Source organism: Sus scrofa, chromosome 13, assembly GCF_054392235.1.
Source record: "Sus scrofa isolate SSC_HxYL_T2T_F1_AM1 chromosome 13, Sscrofa_HxYL_maternal_Yorkshire_Landrace_v2.0, whole genome shotgun sequence".
Classification (NCBI taxonomy): domain Eukaryota; kingdom Metazoa; phylum Chordata; class Mammalia; order Artiodactyla; family Suidae; genus Sus; species Sus scrofa.
In genome coordinates this window covers 217,423,619-217,451,486 of record NC_139395.1, presented here as the reverse complement: position 1 = coordinate 217,451,486, position 27,868 = coordinate 217,423,619, and the positions used below count along the sequence as shown (strand labels likewise).

General features: G+C 47.0%; 1 protein-coding gene across 11 annotated transcripts in view; it reads left to right on the top strand.

The window, feature by feature from the left end:
* The window catches only part of ERG (ETS transcription factor ERG), a 304,031-nt gene that overhangs the window by 223,174 nt on the left and 52,989 nt on the right, over positions 1 to 27,868 (top strand). For all 11 annotated transcript variants that reach the window (XM_021068469.2, XM_021068468.2, XM_084986891.1 and 8 more), the window contains 1 exon segment: positions 8,863 to 9,083. In XM_021068469.2, coding sequence (XP_020924128.1) covers positions 8,863 to 9,083 — 221 coding nt within the window.

Sequence of the window (27,868 nt, the reverse complement as noted above, 5' to 3'; positions counted from 1 at the left end):
TTCCACGTGTTAGTGACATCCCATGGTATTTGTCTTTCTCTTTCTGATTTCACTTGGCGTGATCATCTCTAGGTCCACCCATATTGCTGCAGATGGCATGATTTCATTCTTTTTTTTATAGCTGATTAATATGCCATTGTGTATATACCGCATCTTCTGTCCATTCATCTGTTGGTAGACGTTTAGGCTGCTTTCATGTCTTGGCTATTGTAAATAGCATTGCTGTGAACATTGGGGTGCATGTATCTTTAAAATTTTTTTTATTTTCTTTTTTTATTAAAGTATAGTTGACTTACAGTGCCGTGTCAGTTTCTTCTGTACAGCAAAGTCTTTTCTGAAGGGCAATATATATATACAGTCTTTTTCTCATATTATCTTCCATCATGGTCTATCCCAGTTGATTGGATAGAGGTCCCTGTGCTGTACAGCAGGACCTCATTGCTTATCCATTCTAAATGGAATCGTTTGCATCTACAACCCCAAACTCCCCATCCATCCCACTCTAATTTCTTCAGGTTCATTTAAATCTAGTTTTCAATTATGTGGAATTTAACTATTCTCTCCTTGAAATTTTTCTGCAAAGCGCCAATTTGCCAATAGCTGTAGGATTTCAGCTTCCTAGTTGAGGGTGTTGCTTTGGTAGTGTGCATCTTGTGTAGGTTCCCTTGCTGTATAGAGTCCCTACTTTAAACCTACATAGATTTAAGGTCAAACCCTGCAATAATGTGCTCCATGATCACATGACTGAGGACATAGTGCCAGTAGTGATTAGCTTCCAAGCTCCTGGCAGTGGCTGCACAGAGCACCTCACAAATATATAGTCCCTTGTTTTGACATGAAGAAGTTTTTGGATTTACGGCATTATGATGGGGCTTTCATGTGATTCATGACTTAGTTCTTTGGTTAATACAAGCATCGACAAACATGTAATGTTACGAAGATATTGGGATGCTAGGAATACACACACACACAGGATCCTGCCCTGAAAATACTCATAACTTAGTAAAGGCAGGAGTTGGGGGAAGAAGTATGTGAGCAAAGAGAATTCCCGGGGCTGGTGAGGCTTGTCAGCGTCAAGGAGAAATAATGGTGAGTTCAGAGCAGGGAAATGTGACTGAAGGTCGTGGAGGGACTGGTTTCCAGCTCACTCTTTTCTGAGCGGAGGGAAAACACCTTCGAGTTTGAGAAAGAACCAAGTCAAGGTGAAAAGGGAAGAGTCCTGCTTCTCTAATTCATTTAGGCAGCATCTGCCCAAGTGGGTCTGCTGACTGATAGGGACCATGTACAGGTGCTCTAAAGTGCTCACTTAGCAAAGGCAGTAAGGATGGATGGACGGGTGGATGGAAGGATGGATGGATGGATGGATGGGAGGATGGATGGGTGCATATATATACATGTGTATGAATAGGTAGTGCATGGATATATATGTGTGTATTCATGTGTCAGGCTGTATGTGTGTGTATGGGTAGACATGTATGTGTATGAATGCAGATATGCATGGATGAATATATGTGTTTGAATATGTATGTGTACAAATACGTATATGAATACACATGTACGTGTGCATGCATATATTCATGTATTGTCTATGCATATGTGCGTACATATATGAATATATTTGTATGCATGTATATATGCAAATGTATAGGTGTATGAATGTGTATGTATGTGTGCATAAATGTTTATGTGTGAATACATGTATGCATGTGCATGTGGATGTGTATATATGTATGCCTATGTGTATATAAATATGCATGCATGTGTGTGTATGAATGGATATGTACATGAATATGTGTAAATGTGTATTGTATGTTTGAATATGTATGTGTATGAATGTATGTATGCATGTGTATATGTGTGAATATGTGTATATATGACTACATATATATAAATATGTATCCCTGTGTGTGCATGTGTACATACATGAATAGATGTATGTGTGTATTGTGTGTGTGTGAATGCATGTGTGCATGCATGTATATGTATGCATGTGTGTATGCGTATGAATCACCTTGTACACGTGTGTCTCCACAGCAGTCCTGGGGTCGTTTCCTTAGCGCTGGGCTGGTACTGCAGTTGCAAATGTGTTTGATACTGAAGCGATGCCACATTGGTGAGAAATAGGCTCTTTAGATGGACTTCATTTGCCTATGTAGATTTTTCCTTTGAGGTCAATCCAAGATTTTTTTATGTTTTTGAAGGATTAAAAGAGCAGTGTGTTAAATGAGAAAAACGTGAGCCCAAAGCTAGATGCTGCGTTTAATACATGACTTTAATGTTTCCTCCACTGAAGAACTAAGAAAATAATGATGCCTGCTGAGATGTCTTTAACTCACAATGTTTGGCTTTTTTGTGTTGTAATCAAAAGGCAACTGGTCAGATGAAGTTTCCAGTCACATGAGATGTTGGCAATATCTGAATGCAAAACACACACACCGAGAGTAAGATGCCCGAAGCTTTAGCCTGTTGATGTGCAGGTGGGGTGGAGGCATCCCCCGGCCCATTGCCTCTTTTGTCTGTGTTCCCTTTTCTCTTCTAAGTGTGATTAAGAGCAGACATTCCAGAAGCATCTACCGCACGCACACTGACTTAAAGAGAAGCTATAAACACTTGGGCTTGAAACAACCTAGTACATAGCTTTCCAGTGTCATTAGGGCTACAGATGTCCATTTAAGGCTGCCAAGTGGCACTGGTTCTAGTGTATTTATTTTGCTTTTTTTGTCGGGGGGGGGCACCCATGGAATATGGAGGGTCCCAGGCTAGGGGTCGAATCAGAGCTGTAGCCGCCAGCCACAGCCATAGCAACTCCAGATCCGAGCCATGTCTGCGACATACAGCACAGCTCATGGGAGTGTAGGATCCTTAACCCAATGAGCAAGGCCAGGGATCAAACCCACATCCTCAGAGGTCCTAGTCCGGATTCGTTTCCACTGAGCCACAGCGGGAATTCCTCTAGTGTGTTTATAAATGGTTTTCCTCCCTGCCCCATTCTTCCATTGCAGTGAAGACACCCCAATACACGGCCATCATTCTGAGTCTGAATTACTGATTAACCAATGAAAAAAACAGATTGTTGTTTTAAACTATCGGGTAAGAGATACGTAAAGGCCTTAAATGCATATTGAATGTACCTGGCACTCAATGTCAGGCTCCCTGGAGAATGTCTTGTGCTTAGACTTTTCCTTCCTAGTTCCCAGCAGGCTTTCCTCTTACTCCCCTGACCCTTCGATTCCATCCTAAGTCCGGGTATTCTGGGCATTGTCTCCCCTCACCCTTCCCTCCCCCCGCCTCTGTCTTTCTCTGTGGTTCCGTCTCTTATCTCTGCTGTCAGCTCTGCTCTTTGCACAGCAGTGACGTGTGATGGTGGGGAAACGCAGCCCCACCTCTTTCTCCTGGTAACACCCACAGAGTGGTGAGTGGCCAGCCTCGGGGAGTGATTGGTCTCCTCCGTACAAACCCTGCTGCACCCCATCCTCACCTGGACCCCGCTCTTCTTCTCAATCTCACTTTCTCATCTTTGGGCCGAAATGACACCTGACCTGATAGGACTCTTGTCAGGGCAGAATGACCATATTTCATCAAAGATGTCATTGATGATAAAACAATCCACTATCTTACGTGCCATCAAAGGAGAAGAAGTGCCACCAGTCACCTGTGACATGACATCAACTGTGAGAGGCAGCCAGCCTTCAGAGCAGGTGACATGTGAACATGGTATATCCTAAAATCAGTGAAATAGGATTTAAGGGGATACTCTGTGAAAAATGCTTACCAAGGTAACCTGGCTTCTTATGCCATGGACCAATGGTTTATGAGTCAAGAGAAAGTGGCTAAAAGATGTCTTATGGCATGAGCAGGTATGTGATGAAGCAGATTCTGCTTGGTTAGGTGGGAGAGAAAAGGCAGAATGTTGATTTAAGATGACCTTGGCTTCCTGAAATGGACAGTGTAGTATGGGAGCAAGTTCTTCTCTAAGGATTTTTTTTCCTAAAGCCTGACCATGGTCTTCACATGCTTGTGGCACTGAGTTTTTCCCATTTATTCTCTGTAAGTGTTGGAGGCATATAAGACTTGAGGAAACCGAAGATCGAGTTGGGAATCCTGTTTTATGGACATCTCTTTCTGGCCATCTTGTGGATTTTAGAAAACTATTTAAGGATCATTTGCCTCCGTAGGCTTCACTGGCTCCAGCTATGAAAGAGAGCTGAGCATTCTTTAAGATTGCCTTAGTTTCAACACATAACCACGCCCAGCCCAGATTTTCATGCAGATTTAAGTATGTTCTCTGTATTGACATTTCAGTATTCTTCATGAACCATGGGATCAAAAGTTAGAGGCAAAATTGAGCCCAGACCCTTATTTTGTAATTCTTTCGCTTGAAACATAGGAGCCTCTCAAAAGAGTCATCTGTTACGGAAAAAAAAAGTCATCTGTTTCAAGATCGCTGAAATCTTTTGCGGTATGCTTACAAAGTGCATTTGACTTTTAATTTTTTTTTTTTTAAATCTAAGCATTTTGGATCCTTCATTGTACCCAAATCTTGTTGCTTAAAAACAGAATCATATTTTAGTCTCGCAGCATGAAATTTAATCGAGTTGAGTTCTGACTTTCTGAAAATCTCGGTCGGCCGTTACCCCTGGACCCAAATCCAGAGGAATTATCCTCATCCGCTATTGGTGCATTCAGTATTCAGATGAAATAATAAACACCATATATTAACACAACAGTCCCTTTTGTTTGGGGGCAATTTGCTTAGAATTTATGTGTTTTTCAAAAGGTCATAAAAAAACGGCGTTGGGAGCCTGCCACTTGCCACATCAGAATATCCAAACTTTCCTGGAGCTACAGAACAAACACCCCCACACACTAGCACACACCAATCTAAAGTTCAGATCTTTTTATAGTAACGTAGAGGCAGGCATATTAAATTATTATGCCGTGTTTCTGCCAGGTTTAGACTTTTTTTGACTTCTCTGTTATAAAGCAACCAAAGCCTTCCCTAAGTCCTGCGGCTGGCTGGAGGTTCTCAGGGAATAAGCCATGCAGGTTACCTAAGGCCTCTGCCGACACCTTTGGCAGGTAGGCAGGTAGGTAGGTGAGATGGCCAGGGATGAGGAGGGAAGCCAGGCGGCAGGGCCAGGAAAAGTCACTGGCAGAGCTGGAGTTGTTCTGGTTACCAGCCTGCATGCACGCCGCTCTCCGTTCTGCTTTTAATCCTCCTGGGTTTGATCCGTCTCCGCTCTGACGTCCCAGGGCGGCTGGGACCAGAGGATGCTCTGCATCAGCCTTTGTCATTCACGCCCCAGCCAAAGAGATGATGACACCTGCATGTAATATGCAGAGTCAGGGGGTGAACACAGTCATGTTGCTGGTATCTAGTGTTTATTTTCTTCCAAAGAACAGAAGTTAAGTTGACTGGTCATCCTTGTTCCAAGCAAATCTCTGAAAACCACGTCTTTGGCTTCATTTTACTCCTCCAGTATTCATATTGCTAAGATGGTGCGTGCGTGTGTGTGTGTGTGTGTGTGTGTGTGTGAGAGAGAGAGAGAGAGAGAGAGAGAGAGAGCTTGAAAGAGAGAGAGAGAGATTTCATTTATTTATTTGTTGCCTTTTTTCCTGACTGTACTTAACTCTAGGTGCTTGGCCATCTTGTTTTAATTAGCATCCCCCTGGGGTATGCTCTGTCTTTCCAGAATATGGACTGTATTTCTTCACTGCTTTTGAAATGAAATGTTTATCCCGAACCCTCCTTATTTTTAGCCTGCTTCTCTTCTAGTGCACAAAAGCAGCTTTTAATACCCTGAAGTGTGGCCTGTGTCGTTTGTACCCAGTATGAACCTGGAGGAGAATTTTAAGATAGGAAGGCGAGATGTGTGCTCCCCCTTATCTCTAGCTTTTGTAAATTTTTTTTTTCTAAATCGATCTCAATTAACTTTGATTTCTTTCTTTAGAAAAACCATGTGGTGAAATAATGCTTTGCCAGATGTGAGAATGGGTTCCTCCCCTTTCAAACACACGCTGAAGCCTCGTTTCAGTTCTCGTATTTGGGTCCAGTTTTTAAATCTTAATGCTCCATGTATTTGGTCATTGGATATGTTTGCAGGAAAATGCTACTTGATCTTGGGAAGATACTGACATTTTAACCTTGTGACTCTTTTTGTTGGGAAAGCCATTTTCTTTCTCGTTTGTAATTTAAAGCCTAGCCTGTCTCTTACACGTAACCTGTTTCTGCCAATTTCTGATACAAGTCGCCCATTTATTCCCGTTTCTCTTCCTTGGTGAGCCAACGCTAACATTACACGCATAGCGTGTTATTCCCCTCCGAGGCTCGGTCGCTCTGTGGGACCAGGCGGGAGAAGGGGGGGCAGCCTTCAGCCTGGTTTTTTGTCCTGAGAACTTAGAACCGTTCCTTCCAGCGTGGCTGGAGGAAGGGAGACCCCGTCATGTAACATGTATTGAAGAAGCTCTAATGTTGCCTTTCTTAGTTAGCAGGACCACGCTAAGTCCGTGGTGCCGATTGGACTTTTCAGCCCACCTATGAGTTTAGACTCTTTCTGTCCCCTCACTCCGTTTGCGACCAGAAGAGAGAGCCACGCAGTCCAGACCCCCTTGACATCTATCCTGCCCGCTTCTCAGATGATTGCTATCTCTCGGGTGGTGTGTTTATTTTTGCTAGGTCTTCAAGATGCCTCACTTTTTTTCCCTTTCTTGTACCTGATTCTGGCTCTCTGACTGGCTTAATTGATCCTTTTGTGCATTTTTTTTTTCTTTATAGGCCCACACCCGTGGCCTATGGAAGTCCCCAGGCTAGAGGTCAAATTGGAGTTACCACTGTTGGCCTACACCACAGCCACAGCAACACTGGATCCAAGCCACATCTGTGACCTACATCATAGCTCATGGGACCCCCCAGATCCTTAACCCACTGAGGGAGGCCAGGGATCGAACCCTCATCCTCATGGATCCTAGTCAGGTTTGTTATCGCTGAGCCACAATAGGAACTCCTTTTGCGCATTTTGTTTTTTTAACACCCCCCCGCCCCCCAGCTTCCTCTTTCCCAAAGTTGTCACAGGGCTGCGATTCTAAGGAATTTTAGAGACACTGGAGGTAGAGGGGGAGGGGAGTGTAATCCATGCTCAGACACCTGACCACCCCCGAGAGCCAGCGCTTTGAACTTGATCTTTGTGAGTCTCCCTGCTCAGGGATTCATAGCAGAGTGTGCCCGGCAGTGAAGTTCACGTGGGCAACCCTAAGGAGGTTGGTCCCCGGGGAGGTGGGGGTGGAGGGATGGTGTATGAGCTGGGTTGTGGGGGGAGCGCTTTGTGAACTTGCACGTGTTCTCGAAAGCTTCTGATAGGTCTGGGTGGGAAGTGGAGGGGGTGGCTTCCCTTAGAAAGGCTGCTTCGTGAGGCTGTCTTATGGAAGGGGACCATCCTTGCTTATTTAAATATCAACTCAAAGAATGAGAAGGGAGGGCTACTATGTAGACACATATCCCAGACCAAGACCTGTAAGAGGAGCATCTTGGGCTGTGCGGACAGGAGGGAGCAATGATAAAACACGGTCAGGTCATCTGTAAGTCCCCTGGGCAGCTCACTTCAAGGCGAGGTCCAGACCTTTCTGGATCTTAGGTTTTCCCATCGGGGGGATGAGAAGTTTGAACTAGAAGGTCCCCAGTGGCTCCAGAGTCTTCATTAAAAAAAAAAAAAGTGACCCACGAGATCCACCTAGCAGCTTGAGGATCCAGCGTTGTCACTGCTTTGGTGTGGGTTTGATCCCTGGCACAGGAGCTTTTGAATAGCATGGACGCAGCCAAAAAAAAAAATTGCTACCCAAAGAGCATTTGGTTCTCATCAGCTGAGGTGCCCAAGGACTGAGGCAAACATGAGCCACTGCTTTTAATTTTTGTTTTCTGTTATAAAAAGCAAAATCGGATTGTCCCATAGTTAGTCTGTGTAGCTGCTGCATGGTATATCACTCAAGTAGCTGCATTTCCAAATCCAATTTACCTTTGCTGATCTGGCTGTAGAATGTCAGCCTAGCCATTGGCTAACCCCTGCTTTGACTTAAAACCACAGAGGAATGCTCCCACAATGACACATTTCTTTTTCTTCTCATCAAATCATGCCAAAAGAGCAAAGATAGGAGTTGCAAGTAAGGGAAAAAAGAGCTCCTCAGTGATCCAGATATTTTAAAGATCCTGGTATTTGGAGGCATCTGGCTAATTCACAGCTTTTTTTTTTTTTTTTGGTTCATTTATCATCCAGATGTTTGCCATCATGGAACATCATGGAAACCCCACTTGAAACTCGATTTCAGCTAATATCGTAGATGTGGAAAAATTCGTATCTTGCTCCGTTTGTCTTCTGGTGCTTCATTTCCCCCTCACTTCTTCTAAGTAGCTCTTCCCTAAAATCTCCTGGGCATGTGGCAGTTTTGCCAGATGCTTAGGTGTCAGCCGTCACACGTCTTTTTTTAATCTTCATGACCATTCTGTACCCTGCCTGCTTGAATTATAGATTGCATTTGTCAAATAATGACACATGCAATTGGATGTCTTCTAAGACCTTTGAAATTCAACTTCCTTGAGTCGAGATTAAAGTGGGTATTATCGGCACGGCTGCAGTCTAGCCTGGGCTGTTGGGAGACCTGCAGAAAAGTTTTTCGAGGCCGGCCACTTCCACCTCTTCAGGTCTAGGGGCAAGAACGCCAGCTACTTTTTCTCTTCTGCACGGTAGAGATGGGTGCCATGGAAACTCTCTAAAACGGGGTCCCAGTTAGAGATGACTCTAAGGTCGCCCACTCTCGGAAACATGACTGTCCCTTGGAGCGTCCTGAATGTACGTTTCTTTGGCTGTTCAGGAAGCGTTATCTGTTGTGAGCGAGGACCAGTCCCTGTTTGAGTGCGCCTACGGCACCCCACATCTGGTGGCCAAGACAGACATGACCGCGTCCTCCTCCGGCGACTATGGACAGACATCCAAGATGAGCCCACGCGTCCCTCAGCAGGACTGGCTGTCTCAACCCCCAGCCAGGGTCACCATCAAGATGGAATGTAACCCTAACCAGGTGAATGGCTCAAGGTAAGGAGACCGCCGCCAGCTCTTGTTGTCCCGAACCTTTGGGTTTCTTTTTATGTTTTGTCTTTTTAGGGTCCCACCCTCGGCATATGGAAATTCCCAAGCCTAGGGGTCAACGTGGAGCTGTGGCCGCCAGCCTACACTACAGCCACAGCAGCGTGGGATCCCAGCCGCATCTGCAGCCTGCATCACAGCTCACGGCAACGCCAGATCCTTAACCCACGGAGAGAGGCCAGGGACTGAACCCGCGTCCTCATGGATCCTAGTCGGGTTCGTTACCACGGCGCCATAAGGGGAACTCCACCTCTGGGTGTCTGTCCCTCGAAAAGGCAAGGTGGATATCAGATCCCGCTTCCCCCAAGGATGGTCCCAGAAAACCAGGCCGTGCACGGTAACGCTGGACGATGCTGTGACAATGTGTCCTGTGGTTTTGTGCTGAGGATTGAAGTTGTAAAACCAGTAGTGTATTTACCGAGCCCTCGCTTTGAAGATGTGAAGTTCAATTCCACTTCCCAGCTGGGAGAGCTTTGAGGGAGGGGTCTGGTCCACATATGGCAGAATTCATCTCTGAGGTTTTTATTGCCCGGGAAGGCAAGCTGTCTTACGTTTTTACGGAGGGAGAGTGTCAAGACAGACAGCACCGCCGATGTCCCAGCCAAATGGCTTTGCTAATGGACTGATGGACTGTGTCCTGCAGTGTGCCCCCTGCCCCCAAAGCTGTCTCTCCTCTGTCACCTTCTCTGAATGCTCCCTTCTTCTTCTCATGTTTACTCACACCTAAAACCAGTATCACCCATAGGTATGAACTCTGCTTAATTTGTCACTATAATGCTGCTGCCACATCGAATGTATCAGTGAATTATCAAAGGTATTGTCCCTGGCATTTCACAAGCATTTCATCTGTAGTTTTTGCTTTGATTCTTTTTGCGGCTGCACCTGCAGCGCATGGGAATTCCCAGGCTAGGGGATGAATGGGCGCTGCAGCTGAGGCCTACACCTCAGCCACAGCAACGTGGGATCCGAGCCTCATCTGTGACCTACACCACAGCTGGCAGCAACATGGGGTCCTGGGATCAAACTGCATCCTCATGGATACTAGTTGGGTTCTTAACCTGCTGAGCCACAAGCAGAACTCCTCATCTGATGTCATATTGAAAAGAAAAGTCAATTTCAGTTATGATATAATCCCCCATATGTGTGCAAGAAGAATAATATAAATCTCAGGACAAAGGAAGAATCATTGTGTTTAAATGTTGCGTGGTCTTTCTAGAGTCACAAGAAGAGCTCACCACTTTTTTTTGAATGTGTTACTGTGTATAAAGCCCCTTTTACACCCAGTGGCCTATCAGAGTTCTAAGCTGCCCTGGGAGGAGAGCTTATCCCCTCTTTGATGGATGAAAAATCTTAGACTTGGATCCAGGCATTTTGTGGCCAACCCAGATCATCATTTAAGGCATCTCAGGGTTTGGAGTCAAACCAGGGGCGTTTGACTCCACACCCAGTGTGTTTTTCCAGCCTCTGGAAGCTATAATAGGCCCCCTTTTTTTGATACCTATATATTTGAATGCTAATATGTTTTTTATAAGTGTCATGTTTTATATGCCCTGGAAACCATTGCGTCAACTTCTAGTGTGGTGTCGACGAAGGGGCCAAGTCACAGACCTCGGAGGGAATGTCAACAGTGAGGCTGGATGTGCCAGGCAGAGAGGTGGGAGGTGCCAGGGCTTACCTTGGCTCTGAGACGTCAGTTCACCTCTGCGCGTCGGGTTTCTTTTGGAAAGTGGGGTTCTGATGGTGCATATCTGCTACTGACACTGGTCCTTTAAATGGGAATCAGGCCAAGGCAGGCCCATCCTAGATCTCATCAGGGGACTCATTCCTGGTCTTCTGAAAGGACCATGGCAGAAAAATGCAATCATAGGGTCCAAGATACAGAGCCCCCAGGGCAAGTTTATCGTTGCATATAAATATCTTACAGGTGACTCCTATCCATTGAGGACAGAATGGTTCCACTGACTATTAATGGTGTCTCTTTCTGAGACTTGAGGAAGGCAGGGCGATCCTGTTCTGAAGAATGGGGCAGTGTTTCTATGGATGGGTAGTTGCGGGACCAGCCCTGGGAATGTGGATGGATTCTGGTTTTTGATGGTGTCACGTGATCCCACACATGCCAGGGAAGGCACGATGGGGCGCGAAGAGCGAGATGCATTTCTGAAGCGTTCTTCTTCCGAGGCTCGTTTCTACAGGAAATTCATCAGCCTGTGTGGGGGGGGGGTGTGTAAGGGGGAGGGAGATTGTGTGTGCGAAGGAGAGTTTGTGAGAGAGCTAGAGATGGAGATGGTGGGAAGAGGGAGATGGAGAAGGAGGAGGAGGAAGGAGGAGCGGGAGAGAGAACACTTTGGGCAAAGGGCACAGAGCTGGTTGCCAGCTGGCAGTTCGAGTGAGCCATGCCCTGGCCCTTCTCTGCAGAGTCTGGCCCATGACCAGCTCTAGGAATGCCAGCCTGGATTTAGCAAACCTCAGAAAGGAGACTGAGGAGGTGAGAACCGTGTTGCAGAAACAAAACTCTCTCTCCTTCTCACTGCATTTAAATAAATGAATAAATAACGATAAGGGAGATGTGCCTACTGTTTCCTTCGCTGGCCTGTGTTTCCTCCGGTAGCTGCTGTGCACTTGTCTTCCTGGCCAAGCCCTGGGCCGCCCTCCCAGCCTGAGGTGGTCACCACAAGGATTCGGGGATGGGGTCGGGGGGCTTGAGGCAACCCGGAGCCTGGCCGGGGCGGGGGCCAGGGGGGGCTTCAGTGTCTAAGAAAGACAAGGGCCTCCTCCGGGACGTTTCTCCCACATCCCTCGCTGGCCGACCGGGGAAGGCTCCTTGGTCGTTCCTCTCGGGCAGGTGCAAAGCCGAGGGCTCAGCTGAGGGCCTCTTTCCTGGGACATGGAAGCATTTCGGGAGGAGGTGGGCAGTGTTCTCGCAAGGGGACGATGGAAGCATCAGTAACTTCTGCTCTCAGGCTCTCACGAATTCTAAGATTGCTCAGAACTCCCATCATAGGATCCTTAAAGGCAGTTGTAGCTTTTGGAGCAAATGCATCCAGGATGTGTTTTGGAGTCAGATACCCAGGGGCATCAACCCTGTCCTAATGCCCTTTATTTTACTTAATTTTGTTTTAATTTTATTCTTTTACAGTGGGACCCCATCTATCATTCTAGATGTAATAGTTTGCATCTACCAACCCACAACTCCCAGTCCATCCCACTCCCCTTCCCCCCTTTCCCCCCCCACCCCCCGCCCAGGAGTGTCATGGTCCCTTTCTTCCTCCTGGATGCTCCGTGGTGCCAGCCTGGCTGGGGATGCCAGGAGGAGAGCTCTGGTGCCCCATCTACCTGGGAACCAGAGCCATACGCTTCCTCGACAGAAAACTGTGGGCCTGGAGTGGAATAGGGAGCAGGGAGCATGGCTTGGTAGAACTGAGCCATGTTATAGATGCCAGCTGGTCACCAAGTGCCATCCTTGCCCCACCCCGCCAGGGATGTTCTGGGGAGACAGGAGGGTGACATGTATTGAGCCTCTTTGTAGAAGAGGCTTCTGCCTTTTCTTCCTGAGCTCAGTGTCTGCTGGAGACCAGCGTGGGACCAGGCCTGGGGTGTCCTTCAGGGGTCTCCAGAGAAGTAGAACCAATGGGATACACATTAAAGGGATTTATTTTAAGGAACTGGCTCACGCAGCTGTGGAGGCAGTCAAGTCTGAGATCTGTAGGCCATGCTGGTAGGCTGGAAACTCAAGCAGGAGGAGATGCAACATTTCTTGAGGCAGAATTCCTTCTTCCTTAGGGAAATCTCAGGTTTTGCCCTTTAGACCATCAACTGATGAGACGGGGCCCACCTGTGTTATCAAGGATTCCTTTATTTAACATCCATGGATTATAGATGTTAACTACATCATGACATACCTTCAATGCCTCAGTTGGCATTGCGTTAAGTCACTGAGTGTGATGGCCTGGACAGACGGGCACCAGAAACTGACCACACCTGGTGCTCCTGGCCCTCCCGATGCTGGCCAGGGGTTCGTGGAGCCGTTTCTTTTGAATTTCTGAACCAGCATTTCCTGGGGGGGGCCAGTTCCTTGTCTGAAGGGGCTCAGCCTGGCTGGCTGCGTAGTGGTTGAGGGGGTCGTAGGTCAGACTGATGGATCACCAGACCAGGTCTTCAGGCTGTGACCTTGAGAAATATTGCAGGGTGGGTGGTGAGGTTAATCTGCTCTTCAGAATGTAATGGGCTGCCTGAAGGAGGGTGGAGGAAGAAAAAACTCAAAATTCATCGGTGAAGCTAAGGCCCATTTCATCTTGAGGGTTAGAAGAGGTGGGCAGGCAGATGGAGGGCGGCCAGGGTCAAATCCACAGATTTGGCCACCTCCTGCATGCTCTTCACACGTGGCAGCTCCAGCTCCATAAAGGGGAGCACAGACCTGCGTTGACTCTGTTTTCATTCTGGAGACCAGCCCGCCCCGAGATGTCAGGGGGCGGAGGCCGACGTCATGGAGACCCGCCTCCTGCCCTGAAGGGGCTCCTGCTGAGACACCACCGAGGAGGGCGTGGTTCTCCTGCGCATGCGCCCCAGGGACCCTGCGGCAGCTCCGGACCGCGCTGCTTTTCTGCATCTTCCGGGAGATGGTGGCTGCTTCGCTCAGCACCTGGGAGCCCCAGGCCAGGGCTGCCAGGGAGTGAGGGACTAAAGCAAGAAAAGAAGAGCAAGTCCTGGCCCTTAGCCCCTAGCTTCTTCTAATTGCTCTTGCTTTGTGCTTTTGTGAGCTGGACTTCCATGCAATAAACTTTGCTCTTGAAGTCAAGTCAACTTTACATAAATCAGAAAATGGACTTTGGTTGGAACAGGCGGCGCCTACTTTTGCGGTCCCTCATCGCTCCACTGCAGATGCCTCCCTGGGAAAGAGTTCTCTCTACAGCCTGGGTTGTGCCAGAACACGACCCAGATCCTGCCGCGTAGGATACGGTACCTGGGAATGGACCCCAAGGTCCCAATCGTCCATTGCCCTCGGAGGAAAAGGCCAAGGCTTTGGGAGGAGGGAGGCGCTGTGTTTCTCAACCAAGTGATGGAATTCCACAAAACCTCAGCCCCGATGTGCACACAAGCTTCTGAAATGAAATACCAGTGGTGAATTGAGATCTGGGGCCGTTACAATAAAGTGCTATAAAAATAATAAAAGGAAAACGGGAGCGAAAGGAACCATGCCCTGTGAGCCAACGGGGATGTAACTGTGGGTTTGGCTTGGCAGCTGCCATATCAAGGACACACTTCTGGCAGACACTCATCAAATTGCACGTGGTGTAGACACAGGACATCATTGCTCGGCCTCAGCGGTCCACGGCCACCTCGCCTTTCTTCTTTCTTCACTCCAGCCTCACACACAAGAAACCCCCAAGTGTTTGTGCAGTGGAGACATGTCATCGAAGCCCAAGTGGAACAGCTGTTTCCCTGTGCAATCCTAAGGCTCGAGCCATGGTAGACAGGACCGCTAAGCCAAGAGACACACAGGGTCCCATCCCAAGCAGGCAGTATCACATGCAGGGTAGGCTGACTTACTCTATCTCAGCATCCTTGTCTCAGAGACTCTGCTGGATCTCAGCCATGTTGCCTTGGGCATCCTTCATCCTTCCACAGGCAATGAAAAATCCTGGTAGCCCACCAGGAGGCTGGGGCAATTCCATGCTGTCCACCTGGAAGCTCCCTGCCACTGGAACGGGATGAATTTTTGGGCCGCATCCTGAGTCCTGCTCCCAGTCCAGTGCCCAGGCCGCCTGGAGTCATGTACTTATTGTTTGAGTCTGTTGGGCGAGGGGTCCCCCAGAGTGGGCTGATGCTCAAAGTGGGGCCCTGAGATCTGCAGCATCTGCACCACCTGGGAGCTTGTTAGAGATGCAGATGCTCAAGCCCCACCCAGACTTGCTGAATCAGAAACTCTGGGGGTGGGGTCCAGTACTCCATATTTTAAAGAGATTCTAAGGCCAGCTGATCTGAGAACCACTGCCTGGTTGCAGAGCCCAGGGAGATGAAAACTGAGAAACCCCAGCGCTGGATAAAGGTGGCCTGTGGAGTGGAATGGGAGGAGTTCTTGCCTGCTTGCCTAAGTTCAAAGCCATCCCAATCATTAAACCAGTGCTCTCAAGGTGGAGAAACCCTGCAGGACCATTTATTTGGTGTTTATGCTTCATCATGGACTGTGTTAGTTCCTGTGAAGATGGGTTAGGAGAAGTTCAAGGTCCAACAAAGGTGAAAAAGATTCCAAGGGATGAGGGCAGGAACGAGACTCCCAGAGGAGTGATAGTAATATTACTATGACACATGGTGATTTATTAATAGATTTTAGGATGTAATACATTACCCAATGCCTCATTAAATCTGTGAGGTGCATTAAGATTATACCCATTTTGGAGTTCCCTGGTGGCTCAGCAGGTTAAGGATCTGGCCTTGTCACTACTGTGCCGTGGGTTTGATCCTGGCCCTGGAACTTCTGCATGCTACAGGCATGGCCAAGGGAAAAAAAAAAAGAAAAAGATTATACCCATTTTATGGGTGAGGACTGTTGAGTCAACAAAGTTTCCGTAACTTGTTTAAGTTCACATATCATGGGCCAATAAGCCAGGCCTGTGCAACTTTCCTCCCTCAGGGCTGTTTTCTTAGCCAGACTCATCCTCTGTGTTGGAGTTTCCTCCAGGTGACGGATCAATCAGATAGCTGTTTTTCTGTGTTCTGAGAGGTATTAAATCCAAACCCCAACCATATATGTGTGTGTGTGTGTGTGTGTGTGTGTGTATTTTTTTTTTTTTCTTTTGGGATGGTACTGGTGGCATATGGAAGTTCCTGGGCCAAGGATTGAATCTGAGCCACAGCTGCGACCTATGCCACAGCTTCAGCAACACCAGATCCTTAATCCACTGTGCCAGGCCAGTGATCCAACCCGCACCTCCAGACAATGCCGGATCCTTAACACGCTTCACCACAATGGGAACTCTCTGACCCATCTTTTGATTTCTTGTGTGTATATATATATATATTTAAAATATACACACATTAAAAAATTATATATATACACACATTAAAAAAATTTACTTGGGAGGTCTTATCATGACTCGGTGGTAATAATGTAACTAGGATCCATGAGGACACGGGTTTGGACCCTGACCTCGCTCAGTGGGTCAGGGATCTGGTGTTGCCATGAGCTGTGGTGTAGGTTGCAGACGTAGCTTGGCCGAGTTGCTGTGGCTGTGGTATAGGCTGGCAGCTGTAACTCTGGCTCCACCCCTAGCCTGGGAACCTCCATATGCTGCGTGGGTGCGGCCATAAAAAACAAACAAAAATTCATGTCATTTTTTTTTTAAATTAATGCCTTTATTTTTATTTATTTATTTATTTTTTGGTCTTTTTGCCATTTCTTGGGCTGCTCCTGCGGCATATGGAGGTTCCCAGGCTAGGGGTCGAATCGGAGCTGTAGCTGCCAGCCTACACCACAGCCTCAGCAATGCGTGATCCAAGCCGCGTCTGCAACCTACACCACAGCTCACGGCAACGCCAGATCGTTAACCCACTGAGCAAGGCCAGGGATCAAATCCGCAACCTCATGGTTCCTAGTCAGATTCGTTAGCCACTGTGCCACGACGGGAACTCCAAAAATTCATGTCATTTTATTTGATGACACCAGATCAGTTCATCTGCATTCATCTTTATTTTCCCTTCACGAGGTGACCCCAGATAGAACCACATGTTAAAAACAATTAGAGAGACCCATGGTCTGAGCCCAGAGGTGGCTGTTAGTAAACATTTGTTGGGCCGAAATTAAAATAAAAAATTCTCAGTTTTAGGACAGTGACGGTTCAGATGCCCTATGGGTTACGGGTTGGAAGAGTTGCTTTGCCCAGCCACTGCCTACAGAATAGGATCTTGGCTGAGCATCTTGCAGCATCAGGTTTTCTCATTTTCCGTGGAACACTCAACGTTTGACGCTTGAAAGTGGCTCCCTGAGCCTGGTGCCTCTCACACCTTTCTACTTTGATGCATTGAGATTTGACTTGCTGTGTATTTTCCTGCTTTTTTGGTCAGACTTTATGTCTTCTTCCAGGACAGGGAACTTTGCCGCTGTCATTACATTTGTTCCTTTCCTCCTCAGGGGTCTCAGTCTGATTGGCCTGAAAGATGTCTCCTAGTTAAGCTCGGCCACGGGCAGCACAGTTTTGGAGACTTGAAAACTACTGGTTTTCCCTGCTGTGCTCGTGAGGTCGGGTAGTAAGAGCGTGTCCTATTTGTAAGGGGGGGGCTTGAGTCTTCACAAACATCAGTTCATAGGGCTGCAGACTGAGGCGTGGGTGCGGACTCAGAGGGCCTCACTCTGGGAAAAGTTAGTGGGAAAGACAAGTTCTCTGCTGCAGCCATCCTGTCCGGAGCAGTTTTCCTCATCCTTCCTTCTCGGCATCATTAGGGACGGTCTCTGCCATCTCCTGAGTGGCCAGTGGATGGGCGCCATCTTGCAGAAGACATGCCCAAGAGCCATGCTCTTCCTTATTGATCTAGTCACCGTGGGTATTGGCAAGTGGGGACAAGGGGACCGCTCAGCATTTTCTGTCTTGACAGTAAACTCTTTTTTTTTTTTTTTTTTTTTTTTTTTTTTGTCTATTGCCATTTCTTGGGCTGCTCCTATGGCATATGTAGGTTCCCAGGCTAGGGGTCCAATCGGAGCTGTAGCCACCAGCCTACACCAGAGCCACAGCAACGCGGGATCCGAGCCACATCTGTGACCTACACCACAGCTCATGGCAACGCCGGATCCTTAACCCACTGAGCAAGGCCAGGAATTGAACCCGCAACCTCACGGTTCCTCGTTGGATTCGTTAACCACTGAGCCACGACGGGAACTCCGACAGTAAACTCATCTTGAGGAACCAGAATTTCCATATCCTGTTAGGAAAACAAAACCCCGAAGCACCGTGACGCTGTGGGGCTTCATGCTTTCCTCTCTGAAACATGAAAGTGTTTCAAAAGAAAAACCTCACACGATAGAAGAGATGCCACATCTTTGTCATATGAATAAGAGCACGCTCTTATTCTACGTGCTCTTTTACTTCCAAATGAGACTCCACAAAGGATGGCTTTCTTCCCCCGTTTTCAGGGTCTAAATGGGACATGGTCTGACAGACACCCGTTTTCAAGTTGTTAGGAGAAATATATGCTTAAAATGATGAAACTTTCTCAGGGAACCTTCAGATCCCTTCTGGGGACAAAGACCGGACTGTCGGTGGTGACTTTGTAATTAGTTTAGTCTTCAACCGCCTTGGAGGAGGGGGAAGGGAATCGGACCGGTGGGAAGAGGCTGCCATTCCAGGTGTAAGAGAATATTTAGAAAAGGGTAAAAATAACACACAGCTGTGAAGACAAACATCTCCAGTTTCAGTTTGAGCCCACAGTACTACATGAATCACTGCCGAGCTCCACCCGCTGCTCGGGCCATGGGGTCTGAAGCAGCTTTTCCACTGCCTCTGATTCAGAAATAAAACAGACCCACAAATTACCCTGGAGCTCCCCAGACAATCCCCTCCTTGTCTGGGGTCCTAAAAATACCTTTTGTGGTGACTACCTCAATTCATGCCATGAAACTTGATTAGGAGTTTGCTCGGTCGATTAGGACGAAGTATGAGCTTTTAGGATTCTTAGCAGGAAAACCACTACACCCAGGGAGGGATTTATTCCTCGTCAGGCTTGAGACAGACTTGGGGTGCGTTCTGCCAGCCAGTGTCCCGAGGGCTCTCTCGTGGAATGGACCCCATTAGATTCTTGCGGTAGAGCTGCCAAAGAAAGCCTTCGTAGTTCTCCCAAGTAGCTGCACCGTGCAGTTCTTAACATTGAAATCACCTAATGTGCTAAAAAGGACATGCGGGAAGACAGAGGCATTTTTATTTTTGTTTTTATTTTTTATTTTTTTAATTTATTTTTTGTCTTTTTGCCATTTCTTGAGCCGCTCCCGCGGCATATGGAGGTTCCCAGGCTAGGGGTCTAATCAGAGCTGTAGCCACCGGCCTACGCCAGAGCCACAGCAACTCGGGATCCGAGCCGCGTCTGCAGCCTACACCACAGCTCACGGCAATGCCGGATCCTTAACCCACTGAGCAAGGGCAGGGACCGAACCCGCAACCTCATGGTTCCTCGTCAGATTCGTTAACCACCGCGCCACGACGAGAACTCCAACAGAGGCATTTTTAATAGAATGAGCTGAAGACTGCAGTAAACATTGGTTTGCTCACCTGCATGAGGGTGTGGGCTGATGTGGGACACGGGCTTCGAGGGCAGGGGATATGGAGCTGGGGAGGGGACTTCAGCCCCCTGAAATGCGGGCACCCCGAGAACAGCCTAGCACCTGGGACGGAGCCCTGCTTCGAGACCTGCTCCGCAAATATTTGTCAAAGGGCTAAACTGCTAAAGATCGGGAGGATGGGATTCGCACACACACACCACTGTCTAGAAACTAGATGACTAACCAGGCCCTACTGTGTAGCACAGAGACATCTACTCGATATGCTGTAATAATCTGGGATAATCCGTATGGGAAGAAAGAACGGACAGATGTGTGTGAGTAACTGCTTCACTTTGCTGGACACCCGAAAATAAAACAACACTGTAAGTCAACTCTACTTCACTAAAAGTATTTTAAAAAGAAAATATCCATCCATAAGATTATGGAATGTTACCCATTAAAGACAATGAAATAATGCCATTTGCAGCAACGTAGATGGGCCTAGGGATTATCACGCTAAGTCAAGTAAGTCAGGAAGAGAAATATCCTTTGCGATCACTTACACGTGGCATCTAAAAAAAAAAGATGCAAATGAACTTTTTTACGAAAAACAGAAATAGAGGAGTTCCCATCGTGGCTCAGTGGTTAACGAATCCAACGAGGAACCACAAGTTTGTGGGTTCAATCCCTGGCCTTGCTCAGTGGGTTAAAGATCTGGCGTTGCCGTGAGCTGTGGTGTAGGTCGCAGACACAGCTTGGATCCTGCATTGCTGCGGCTGTGGTGTAGGCCGGTGGCTACAGCTCCGATTTGACCCCTAGCCTGGGAACCTCCATATACTGCCGGAACGGCCCCAGAAATGACAAAAAGACAAGAAAAAAAAAGCGGAAATAGACCCATAGGCATGGAAAACAAATTTATGGTTATGAAAGGGAAAAGGATGGTGAGGGACAAATTAGGAGTTCAGGATTAACAGATACACACCACTGTGTATAAGACAGATAATCAGCAAGGTCCTACTGCGTAGCACGGGGAACTATACTCAATATTCGTTTTTGTCTTTTGTCTTTTTAGGGCCGCACCTGTGGCATATGGAGGTTCTCAGGTTAGAGGTCTAATCAGAGCTACAGCTGCCAGCCTACACCACAGCCACAGCAGTGCCGGATCCAAGCCACATCTGAGACCTACACTGCCGCTCATGGCAACACCAGATCCCTAACCCACTGAGCGAGGCCAGGGATCAAACCCACAACCTCATGGTTCCTAGTCTGATTCGTTTCCACTGTGCCATGTTGGGAACTCCTATACTCAGTATTTTGTAATAACCTATAAGGGAAAAGAATCTGAACGAGAATATATGCATATTTAATATATATATTGTATATATGTGTATATGTATTATATATAGTATGTGTGTATATATACTATATGTAATACATATGCACATAATACCATAATACACATACATACATATATATATGTATGTATCTGAATCACTTTGCTGTACACCTGAAACTAACACAACACTGTAAATCAATTATACTTCAATAAAAATGAAGTGAATTTTTAAATGAATGAATTGGGAGTTCCTGTCGTGGCTCATCAGAAACGAATCTGACTTGTATCCATGAGGACGCAGGTTCGATCCCTGGCCTCCCTCAGGGGGTTAAGGATCCAGCATTGCCGTGAGCTGTGGTGTAGGTTGCAGACACAGCTTGGGTCCATTGTTGCTGTGGCTGTGGTGTAGGCCTCAGCTTCAGCTCCGATTGGACCCCAAGCCTGGGAGCTTCCATAGGCCATGGGAGCGACCCCCAAAAGACAAAAATAAAGTAAAATAAAATGAAATGAACGCATTGTGTGGGGCCAGATGCGGAGGAGAAGGTAGGGCATGTGTGTTTGCTGGAAGGTGCTGTGGGCCGAGGAGGGCCTTGGGGGACAGTGGTCACTCTGGGAGCAGGAGGGGGCTCTGGAAGTGAAGCAGGAGTAGGCCATGAGCATCCGATGCAGAGCAGGGCGGGGGACAGTACTCTCCTGGTGCGAGAGGACTTCCGGAACGGGAAGGAGGCTGGGGCTTGAAGAACTGGTACCTTTGTGAGAGGCTGTGCGGGTTGGCTTCCTCCCGCTAGAAGAAGTTATGGCGGTGGCCCACCTGCCATTGTGACTTGCCTTGGCCTTGCTCTAAGGCCTTGCTCATGTGTCAAGAGCAGGGGAATCACAGATGCAGTGTGGCTGTCCCCCGGGGGGCTGCGTTCAGCCGCATTCCTGGGTAAGTGAGGTCCGTTTACCCTGAGCCCCGGGGACAGCACCTCCTTGTCAAGCTCATGGCCACATCTGGGCCGCTTCACCGCGGGCTTTTTCTGTGATGGCACCTGCACTGCTGTGAGTAGGCTCTGATGGGAGCAAACCAGTGTCAGATGCCAAGTTTATTTTGTTTTTCAAAACCCAAAGCCCTAATTTAAATGTCGCAGTACATTTTACAGGCACATTACTTCTTTTCAAAACAAGGAGGGGGAATGAGGTAGGGAAAAGAGCTGAAAGAAGCTTTTGTCTCGGGCTGGGCTTAATCTTTAAAACATTAGACAGACAACTGTCCTGATAGTCTAAGCTCCGTTTTCTCTTACTAGGCCCACAGTCTGAGTCACGCCGTTCCCCCTCCGCCCTCTGAAAACAGAAACTTCTCATTTTGAACAGATTTCCTCACTCTCATGAATGTTCGCCCATCATCTCTGTAGGGGCTACACCATGCTGAGGGCCTCAAGGAAATTTGGGGGAGGAAAATAGGACATTCAACTGGAAATTGAGGTGGCCAACATTAAAAAAACAAAAACAAAAACAGACTTGTCAAAATTCCTATCTATGAGAGTTCCCCTTGTGGTGCAGCAGCATCAGATCCAATTAGTGTTCAGGAGGATGTGGGCTCGATCCCTGGCCTCACTTAGTGGGTCGGGGATCTGGTGTTGCCGTGAGCTGTGGTGTAGGTCGCAGATGTGGCTTGGATCCCAGGTTGCTGTGGCTGCGATGTAGGCCGGGAGCTAGAGCTCTGACTCAACCCCTAGCCTGGGAACTTCCATGTGCTGTGGGTGCAGCCTTAAAAAAATAAAAACGAAAACAAAAAGACACACACACACATCCTATGTATGTCCAAATAAACATTGCCATCCTTAGCATCTCCCAAGAGACTCTGCCTTTGTTGGCAGGGGGTTGCCCCTATTTATTTATTTCACATCTGCCACCCTCTCCGTGAACTATCAGGACTACTCCCAGGTAATTCTCCTGAAAATACCCAATAGTGATGAAGCTGAGTGCTCTGAGGCTCCATTCCGCTGTGCTTTATGTCTGTGAAAGAGACCACTTGTTGGAGTCACCGGGTGGGGTCCTGTGGCTTGGTGGTTGAGGATTTGCACTGAGGCCCACAGCTATCTAGGTTCGCGTTGCAGCTCCTTCACTGCTGGTTGCTTAGCCTTGGGCATAACCTGCGTCCAGCTTCTCTGCCCATCACCTGTAACGTGGAGGTTACTTATTCATGTCTGACCTCGTGGAGTTGCATGGATGAGATGAATACTAACAGCTAACACATAGCCCTTGTCCTGTGTTAGGCGCCGTGTTGGATGTTTCCCCCAGGTGGGTACTGTAACCTAAATACATGAAACGAGCGTGGAGCCATCCCCAGCCTGGGTACACTGCAAATACAGGGTAGAAGATGCATTAACAGAGGACTGCAAACAGGTGGTTTCCCACCACGCATTGGGTGTTCCCAGAGGCAAATTTGAATTTAAAGCATATAAATTAGAAGGTGGTGGAAACTGGAATATAGCGCATCCCACCTCTCAAGAGCTTTTCGTTGGTTAATCGTTCATTGATTGTGTTATATTTTGGGCACGCATTTTTCTGGTTGGCCAGTTCTCTCCAAAAGCAGTGTCAGGAAATGATAAGTAGGGAGCAGTGACTGAGGACACCTTGCATTACCACGGGCCCCTCCCAGGGCCGTGTGACATGTTCTCGGATCTGTCATGGGTTGTGGGGGAAGAGGAATGTCTGTGCATCACGGAGTTCTCTTCAAGAGAAGCCAGGAAAGAAGCTTCTCTCAAGGCTCAGCCAGGAGAAGCATTGCTGCCGCTGAATAATTGGTTCATTTGTATCTTTTGGACACCTTGAATTGTCACAGGATTTACTTCCCCCTTTGCCTTGGCGACTAGAACATTCAGAGATAAATTGATGATCTCCCTCTAGTTACTATAAATAGTAAGCTTACTCAATGTGCTGACTTTCTCTCTTGATTAATGACTTTTCTGCTCTTATATAAGGTGCCCTTCCATTCCTATGATCACTTATGGTATCATTTTTGTCTTGTGTGCATTTTTTGTAGTCCACCTCGAATGTCACATAGTTTGAGGAAGGGGAGGGGAATAAATCATATTCAGAGCCACCACAGGTACACATAAATATAACTCTGGAGTTGCAGTGGAAAATTATGGACTCTCCTCCTTAGAAAGCTGGTAACGTAAGCTTAACCCTTGTTTATCCAGTGGCTTCTGGAGAACTCTGCCTGGGGGCCTGGGAGGGGAGTTTCTTCCAGCCCTCTGATTCTGTAACCCTATGAGAACCCAGTCAGGTTTGGTAGTATGTCTGACTTCTCATCTTAATTTAAATTTAGTGAAGTTTCCATTTTATTTGCTATTCTTTGCCATGTTCTTTCACCATTAATTCATAATAATAGTATGTTTTAAGAAGTCAGCGCTCATGTCCTCCACTCATCTTAATTCTCCAAACGCTACTTAGGAATGATTGGTTAATTGATGGAGTTCCTATTGTGGCTCAGTGGATTAAGAACCTGGCATAGCATCCGTGAGGATGCGGGTTCGATCCCTGGCCTCGCTCACTGGGTTAAGGATCCAGCATTGTTGCAAGCTGCTGCATAGGTCACAGATGTGGCTCAGATCCAGTGTTGCTGTGGCTGTGGTGTAGGCCAGTAGCTGCAGCTCCAATTTGACCCCTAGCCAGGGAACTTCCGTATGCTGTAGGTGCGGCTGTAAAAACAAAGACAAAAACGACAAAAAAAGAGTGATTAGTTTTGGAGGCTCAACAGGCCAGCTGAGGTGGGCATATGTCTCCAGTTACCAGAGGAAAGACATCAACAGCCCCATTTTGTTCATCATGAAGGCTGAGGGCATCTTTCTGCATTATTTTGCATTCCCTAGAATGACCACAGTTGTGCCCAAGTGGCACAGAAACCTGTGAGAACGCTGCAGAGTTTAAACCCCCAAAGTTGTGTGGCCCCCAAGGATGTTTCAAAGGACGTAGGGGGTGACATACCCTGCTTTTTGACACCCCAGCTGTTGTCCAGCGCCTTCATGAAATTCTTTAGTCTGAGCCAGCCTTCCCCGCTCGGGGTGACCCCAGCCCGATGTGGAATTTCTCCTGCTGTGAGCAGAGGAAACCAGCTGTCTTCCTGCCTCCTGTTCCCTCTCACTGGTGCACATATTGTACGGGATTGTCAAGCCCAGTGTTTTGGAGGGTATAAATAGAACCCAGACCTGAAAAAGTGAACTCGAGGATATGGTCAAGACGCCAGAATTTTTTATTTATTGCGGTAAGAACACTTCACACGAGATCTACCCTTTAAACACATTTTCGAGCGTGGATCGTTGTTGATGAAAGGCACAAAGTGGGACGGCAGGTCTCTACAGCCTTTTCATTCTATTTGACTAAACTTTATGCTTGTCGGTTCATAATAATAATAATAAAGAGTAACTTCTCCCTCACCCAGCTCCTGGAAGCCAGCATTTCAGTCTTTAAGTCTCTGAATTTTACTTTTTTAGATACATCGTGTCAAGGGGAATTATGCAGTGTTTGTCTTTTTATGACCACTTTTTTTCCCACTTAATATAATGTCCTCAAGGAGTGTAGTATATTCTATGGTAGGTATGTGTCACATTTTCTTTTTCTGTGCACTCATCCAAGGATATTTAGGTTGTTTCCAACATCTGTTGACTCTTGGGAATGGTGCTGCAGTGAACATGAAGTACTCATGTCTCTCTGAGATCCTGGCTTTAGTTCTTTTGAATAAATATGCATAAGTGGGGCTGCTGGATCATATGGTGGTTACTTTAAAAATTTCTCAGGGAACCGCTATATTGTTTTCCAGTGCAGCCTTGCCATTTTGCTTTCCCACCAGTGGTCCACAAAGGTTCAGCTTTCTCTACCTCGTCACCAACACTCGTTACCTTTTGGGTGTCGTTTTTATAATAGCCATCTGGACAGGTATGATATGACATCTCAGGTGGTCTGACTTGCATAATACCTTTTCTGCACCCTTGAAAGATAGAGGCTTGGAGCGAAATATCTTGAACCGTGCTTATTTGCAATAACACAATTTTTGCCCCAAATAATAGTACAGAGAAATTCCATATTCACCAACTGATTAGCCCATTTAACAAGCATCTAATACATTGCCTTTGAACTTGCACGGGAACCGGTGAACAACACTCAGGCGAATACTGAAACTATCATGTGTAAAGGAATGCTCTTGGCTAAGTCATTTCAAAAGGAATGCAGTGAATGTTCAGATCCTCACTGTGCTAGAGAAAGTGGCTTGGTGCAGGTGGATGACCACGCTGTTTGTGGGCAGTTTCTCCCTGTGACGTCTCGCGAGGCAGAGTGAAGGCGTAGCTGCTGTGCAGTAAGCAAGGGGCAGAGATTGAGTGTGGATCTTGTCTTTTCACAGCCGGACAAAGAGCTGAAAAATGCATATATTGGGAGACTTTGCAAAATACACTTCTCAATTCTCTGGATCATACCAAGTTTGCTTTTTCTCTGAAAAGCTGTGTCTAAGTGGATGCCCCCAAAGAACTCCCCCCGAGGAATTCCCTGTCTTTCTCACTTACATCCCTTCAGATACGGTCTGGTTGGGCTACACGCTCGCTGTGCTGGGGAACCAGCAGTCCAGGGACAAGGATGGTGGCCTAGAATAGGAATCGTGCATGTGTTGCAGTGCACACTTTAAGTCAGGGTACCACGTGGGCAGGGTGTCCTTGATGCCTTTTTTTTGCATATGTTAAAGTTTTACTGGTGTGTGGTTGATTTACAAGGCTGTGATCATTTCTGCTGTACCACGAAGTGACTTCGCCATACATGTCCACACATCCATTCCCTCCCACACAGACCATCACAGAACCCTGGGTAGAGCTCTCTGTGCTGCACAGCAGGTCCCTGTTGGCCCATCATTCCATATACCTCCAGGTGCACATGCCAACCCCAAACCCATCCCTCCCCCACCCTGACCCCTTGGGTAACCCTAAGTTTGTTTGCAAAGTCTGTGAATCTGTTTCTCTTCTGCAAATAAGTTCCTTTGTATCCTTTTTTAAGATTCCACATATTAGTGATACATGATGTTTGTCTTTTACTGTCTGACAGACTTCACTTAGTATGATAATCTCTAGGTCCATCCATATTGCTGCAGAAGGCATCGTTTCCTTCTTTTTTATGGCTGAGTAATATTCCATTGTGTGTATGTACCACATCTTCTCTAGCCACTCCTCTGTCGGTGGACATTTAGGTTGTTTCCATGTTTTGGCTATTGTGAAAAGTGCTGCAGTGAGCATTGTGGTGCATGTGTCTTTTCAAAGTATGGCTTTCTCTGGATAGAAAGGAAGGCTTTACCTTTTTAAAGGATGTTACCTTTTAAAGGGCAGTCATCCTAGCCATCTTGGTGGCGTCTGGGCAGGGGCTCAAAGCATGGGCAATGAGTAGAAGCTGCCCAGCTTCAAGCCTCAGTCCTACCTCCTCCTGACTCTGAGATCTGGGGCTATTCCCTTTTCTCCCATGTCCTTGGTTTACCCCTCTGAGAAATGGAGCTGAGGCCAATGCCTGCCACACCAGGCTGTCGTGAGGATTGATACCTGGTAAGCTCTCAGAATATGGCAATACATAGATCATATATACCACTTTTTTCTATTAAAATTTTCAAGAAAATGAACAAGGGGCTATGACCAAACAGTGAGAATGGAGCAATGGGAGTCCTTTAACCAATATTTGTTGAATACCTGCCTTGAGTGCTGCCATGTCACTGATCTTATGGGGAGACCCTCTCCCCTCTTTGGGCATAGAGTTCCCTTAGATTTATTACCAAAACTATTTGAAAAGATCATAAAATTATTCCCTTTTTTCTTCAACTGAAGATAAAACAAGATATACTGGGAAAAAGACTCTTTGAAAACTGTCTTGAAGATACGGTTTTTGAAAATAGGGTCTGTTGGTTTCATGTTGCTGGTTTTTTGGTTTTTTTGTTTTTGCAGCAAAAGCTGGGCTGGAAAAGCTTAATGAGATGAATTATGTCTTGTAGTTATAGAATGTAAACAAAGGAACCTTATTGAAAAAATTGCCCCTGTTTTAAATACTGACGCATCTTTGGGATGGCTCTGGTAAAATGCAGTTGAAGAACTCATTGCGTTCTGTGTTTGATGGGGGATTCATTTTCATGCCATGGGAAAACGG